Source organism: Cygnus olor, chromosome 20, assembly GCF_009769625.2.
Source record: "Cygnus olor isolate bCygOlo1 chromosome 20, bCygOlo1.pri.v2, whole genome shotgun sequence".
Taxonomy (NCBI): domain Eukaryota; kingdom Metazoa; phylum Chordata; class Aves; order Anseriformes; family Anatidae; genus Cygnus; species Cygnus olor.
In genome coordinates, this window is record NC_049188.1 from 8,966,225 (window position 1) to 8,972,224 (window position 6,000).

General features: G+C 37.3%; 1 protein-coding gene across 2 annotated transcripts in view; it reads left to right on the plus strand.

Annotated features, from left to right (window-relative positions):
• Positions 1–2,577, plus strand: part of MED13 (mediator complex subunit 13) — a 55,685-nt gene extending 53,108 nt beyond the window's left edge. For both annotated transcript variants that reach the window (XM_040532139.1, XM_040532140.1), the window contains 2 exons: positions 1,121–1,221; positions 1,862–2,577. In XM_040532139.1, coding sequence (XP_040388073.1) covers positions 1,121–1,221; positions 1,862–1,994 — 234 coding nt within the window. In that variant the 3' untranslated portion in view covers positions 1,995–2,577. The remainder of the gene's footprint in view (positions 1–1,120; positions 1,222–1,861) is intronic.
• Positions 2,578–6,000: the final 3,423 nt, after the last annotated feature.

Sequence of the window (6,000 nt, forward strand, 5' to 3'; positions counted from 1 at the left end):
TCTGTGCAATGCATAGTTTTCCCATGTTGGCTGACTCCAAGTGATAGTCATTGTCCCATCTGTCTGGATATTGTCTGATCTTTTTATGGCACCATCAAGACCCGCTTGTCACATTCAAGGCTATACATTAGTATACAGAGAAACTTTGTGTATTAATGTTATTCACTTTTGTCTTAACAAAGCCTAGTATTAAAGATGCTAATTTATCTAATGATACTGATATGTCATCTTCAGCCTTGTTTGGGTCTGGCTTAGCAGTTCTTCTTGGCCTAAGCTCAGCTGTGGTTTTGCTATAAGGTCTTTCTTTAACAGAGGATTTATCGTTTACCCTGAGAAGTTCATATATGGAATAGATTGGTCTTATGGAAAGCAAGTGGACTTGTAAATACATGGACATATTAGAATGAGTCCAGAGGAAGGCCACAAAGATGATCAAAGGGCTGGAGCACCTCTCCTATGACGAGAAGCTGAGGGAGTTGGGGTTCTTCACCCTGCAGGAGAGAGGGCTCTGGGGAGACCTTATAGCAGCCTTCCAGTACCTAAAGGGGGCTACAGGAAAGCTGGGGAGGGACTCTGTGTCAGGAGTGATAGGACGAGGGGTAATGGTTTTAAACTAAAAAAGGGTAGATTTAGATTAGATATTTGGAGTAAGTTATTTACTCTGAGGGTGTTGAGGCACTGGAACAGGTTGCCCAGACAAGTTGTGGATGCCCCATCCCTGGAAGGGTTTAAGGCCATTTTGGATGGGGCTTTGAGCAACCTGGCCTAGTGGAAGGTGGAATTAGATGAGCTTTAAGGTCCCTTCCAACCCAAACCATTCTATGATTCTATAAAGGCTGTGTATTAATAGGAATCTTATGATGCTTGAGTTGCCTTAATAATAATCACTTAATGTAGGCAAAGGCATCTTAAAACAACTTCTTAAAAGCACAATGCTAATAGTGTAATACAACTTAGGAGAGAGAAGTCCTGCACTTACTGACTGCATAAAGCTAAGATTTATTTTAGCTAGTGTGTCAGAGAATGGAAGGTGGCTGCAAGATGTGGGTCAGTGGTACAAAGGGAAGAAAGTAGTAGTTTAATCCGATGCTAACTGCTAGCATCTTTCTTCCTTTCTTAGGCCTCTTTGCACCTCCATGTGCCTTCAGTGCAATCAGACGAGCTACTCCACAGTAAACACTCCCATCCACTTGATTCTAATCAAACTTCTGATGTGCTCAGGTATTTATGATTGATCACTTGCAAAAATATCGTGCATTTCATCTTTAATATTGCTGCAGTAGATCTACATATTTGTTTTTCTTGCTGTTACTTCTTTGTGCTGATGTCCTCAGTACGTCACAAACACAATATAAACTGCTGTGCTTTGAGTGATTAAAAGATGGCTTTATCACAGGACAGTGCAGTTAAATACAAAGATCACTAAGCCCTTCTTTAATTAGAGTTGATTACAACTGAAAATATTTGAAAAACAGTGAATTCATCAAAACCAGAAGATAGTGTATAAATGAGTGGAAGATGGTTATACTTAAACCAGAATTGTGTATGGGTTGTGGGAATACTGAAATGCTGAAGTACAAGAGTGTAGATAGTCATATAAACATAGGACATTGAAAAAAGATTCCTTTGTGTTTTTAATATGTGAACCTCAACATTAATGAGCATCAACAATTAAAGTGACTGTTTTCTACTGAAATAAACTTCATCTTTGATGTGTTTGTAATAATTCTGAAAGCGTGTTATTTCAGAATGTTGGGAAGCATACATGCCTAATACCAAAGAAACTGTATTATATTAGGACTGTAAAATACTGGTGAGGAAAAAATCTGTTGGCTTAATGGAAGCTTGTTTTGCTTTTCAGGTTTGTTCTGGAACAGTACAATGCACTCTCCTGGCTAACCTGTGATCCTGCAACCCAGGACAGACGGTCATGTCTCCCAATTCATTTTGTGGTGCTGAATCAGTTGTATAACTTTATCATGAATATGCTGTGATCTTCATCTGAATTTTGCAAGACAAAAATGAGGAAAAGGGATATTTCACTGCAGGACTAAGTTAAAATTCTTCTCAGTGCAAGTTGTTTGTGGTGGGGTATGAATCTTGTTACTTCCAGCAAATATTGTTTTGACTTGTGAGAGGGGTACCTATTTACCCTGTTGTCTTTGAGTCACTGACTATGGGGGACGCTTTAGAATGATGATCAGAAAGTGTATTATAACATTTTTAGTAGCAGAATTAACCATTTTCCCCAGTCACAGTATTTGTGAAGAGTAATGAGCCATAGTACCCAGTCATGGTTAATGAATATTAAAAGCATGGAGATGAGAAGAAACACGAGGAACAATGTTTCAACCTATGGCTTCAGAACATCAAGATGTTCTTGTATTGGATTATAGTACCTAGTATTCAAAAATGCCTGCATCTCTTATTTATTGTAAGTTTTTAAATGTATAAATTGTCTTATATTTCTTAACCTCTTTTATAAAAATTTTCCTAGAAGGTTTATACTGCCTTCTTGCTTTAAAGCAATTGGTCTAAAATATATGTAATCGTCTTAATTAAAAGTTGCAGTAGGTTGCTTTTAGAGTATTATTTTTTTGTAAGGGGGTGGGGTGGGGACAGTAAATTTGTATTGTCTTGATGTACAGTTTAATGGGGATAGAGGGGTTAATGTCCATACCATTGTGTGTGGGGGATTTACAGCTAAGCTGTAGTTGCAGAGTACATGTACAGTAATGAAGTTCACTGTGTTTATATAAATTGAAAAGGTACCGGGTCTTACAGCATTTTATATCACACCTTTACAGAGTAACAATGGCAATATATAAGTGATATTGTAGGTGGTTTAACTTGTAGTGAGAATAAAATGAATAAACTCTTCAATTGAAGTTTGTGTTATGGTTCAGGGCTGTGGCTAGATTCTCAGATCTATTTCCAGTGTACAAGTTTTATTATTACAAGAATATCTATTGTGCATTGTTGTTACCTAGATATTCTTGGCACTGTGGTGACTGCATTAGTTTCTTTCACATATGTGATAAAACACCAAATTTGAAGCAGAACACACAGAAAAATCTTTTTACCCAAAGTCTTCTGTAAGGCTGAAATTTAGCCCAGCTCTAGCCATTTTACAAATGCAAAAATAGTCAATCTTGACTTTAAGATTGGTGTGTGTTTAACTAAAATGTGGTGTATATAGATTCTCAGTGAATTCTGGTATTCAGATTTTATTCCACTAGTAAGAAAAAATAAAAAAAATCACACAAAAAAAAACCTTAAACAAAGAAAAAGGAAAAAAAAAACAACAACCAAACACAAAACCCTGAACACTTTCATGTATTTCTGGCACTGTGGTGAAGGTACCAGGTATCAGTGTATATGGCCTTCCCCGTACCCCCTTTTCAGACTGGGGCATGTGCCAAGGAGGCTTAGCCCTCCCTAAGGAAGGGACTGACAAATCACAAAGCTTTGGTAAACCTCTCCTGTTTAGTCACCATTTTTTTCCTTAGTAGCTTCCTTCCTTTCTCCTAGCACATGCCAAATGTCTGATGCTGCTCTAAAATAGCCCCTACGGGTGCTGAAGAGCAACTGCATATGCTTTTCCTTGGTTACTCATCTTCTGACTGCCAGATTAAAAACTTAACTCCTGCAGTGCTCGTGTGAGCCTGTTAGAATAACCCGTGTCCTGGGTCTTAACACTGTCCATCTAGCTGGTTTAAACCTTTTAAAGGAGCAAGTTTTAAGATCCATTCGTGCACCCACTGTTAATCCTCTACAAGGAAGAAATCACTTGCATTTACAAAACGTACTGTGTTAATGAAAATTACGGCTTTGTAAATGCAAAATACCTGCCTGAGAATTTTTCTTATGAACAGTCTCCTTGAATCTTGTATATACGATATTAGCAACCTTTTTGTTTTTGTATAAAGAAGTTGTACAATTGGTGATGAAAATTTTCGGTCATTTCTTCAAAATAACATGAGTGCAATCAGCAGTGAGCATATTTTGATAAATAGAGTTAATAACTAACTGGGTCTGACCATTACTTTATCCTCATAATGATAATGCACCGTAGATTAAGCAGCACATTTTTTGTCTTACTGAAGGTGTTTTTTTCCTCATTTGGCTGAGATTTTTGAAGTGGAAAAGTGCTCCTAAAACTGGAATTTTCAAAGCATATGTCCTAGATTTTTTTTTTTAAGTTCTGTTGCTTAAGTGGTCATTTTTAACCCTGGCTCAGTTAGCCAAGTTCCAAGGGCTGGGTTTTGGTGTGGCTTTTTTTTGTGTTCACAAAGGTAAGTGAATCAGCTGCCTGAATGTTGATATAACTGTATTCTGTTATCTGGACCACAGCCTTCCCTGTGAAACTCTCCAACTGTGAAAGCTGTCAGTTTCCCATGTGCGGTCACCCCTTCCCCCTTATCTCTTCCCCTGCAGTTAAAGTAAATTATAAGTAAATTAAAATATTGCAACCACTAAAAAATATTAGGAGGGCCGTTTCTGCAGTGATAGTTACAGCTGGCAATGTGCGTATCAAAATTGCCAGCACCATGGAACCAACTACTAGATTGGGTATGCATTTTTGTTAGTTACTTTCATTTAACTATTTTAAGTGCACATAGTTGCTGGTTTATAAGTAAAATTGCCACAAGCCAATAACTTGGGTGTTTTGGCAAGTACAGTCTTAAAGATTTGAAAGCTTCATCTCTGGCTTCTCAAAGTGGTCTTGCAAGAAAATGTTGTTCCTGGCAGTGCTCTGTTAAGTAGCTGTGGAACTTTAACTCCTTTTTGTCTGTCCACAAAGTTATTTTTTTGTTTTCCAATTAAAAATAATGTATTTTAATGTGGCTATATTGTACTTAAGCCATTTAGTCACCTTTGGCTTGCTACTACTTGAATGAGATTTCTGAGAGCACTGTGCTAGAGCAGCAGACCACCACTTGTACTTGCAAACAACCCTTACATTTTAAAGTAGCTCTAACACTTAGATCTTTCTAACATTTCCTGAAATAATTAAAAATGAATTTATATTTCAATCCTCAGCTATGTTCTTACTTAGCTGTCAGTATGGCGCAGATTATTGTATTTCTATATTTACCTCCAATGGTAATTTTAACTTCTTGTGTCTATGAAGACTTGCAGATGTCTTTAATCAAGCACTATTTGTTAATACTGTAATATCAAAATATTATGTCGCATTATTTTAAAGCTTTCAGAAAGAGTAAAATGTTTTTAAAATGCTATTGCACCATATAATTTGCTGCACAACAGTATGGCACAGCATATCAGTCTGTTTTAATAGTAATGCTGCATAAACAATGTTTTGATCTGGGTTTCTTTTGAGAGTTTTTCTCAATTAGGTGACATTGTCTGACATTACTGTCTCCACAACCTCCAACTGGGAAGGTTTTTTCTTTTTTTTACTAATTAAAGGACCCAGGACTATACTTCATACTTTTTTTTAATTACTATTATCGTTGTTGTTATTGTTTGTGGGTGTACTTTCCATTTTCAGTGGCGTAGAGCTTAATTTACAGTAGAACTGGATTTGGGACCTGCCACACTCCTCAGGGTCACGGTTTCAGGCCGTTGTGCTCCAGCGTTGAGGTTTTTCGGAGTGAACTGGACGTAAGGGCCGGGTGCCAACCTGGGAGCCATGTCACCTTCACCACCCCCCTCACAACACCCGGGGCGTGCCAAGGGGAGGGTTGTCTTCTATTTTTATTTTTTTATTTTTTTTTAATTTACGTTCTCTCACAGCCGTGACATTTAATGGTCCAAGCTGTCCTATTTATCATGACAAAATAAAAGTGACTAAGGAACAAACACTATTGCTGCCGAATGCCATAAACACTGAGTTGTACAAATTGTGATTGAGGAAATGAGAAAAAAAGTTTATACTTTTTAAAAAAAAAATCAAAAAAAATCAAATGGAATAAATTATTCATGAAGCCTTGATTGCGGTGTCTCCTTATTTCCTCTCGGGCAGAAGGGAGGGAG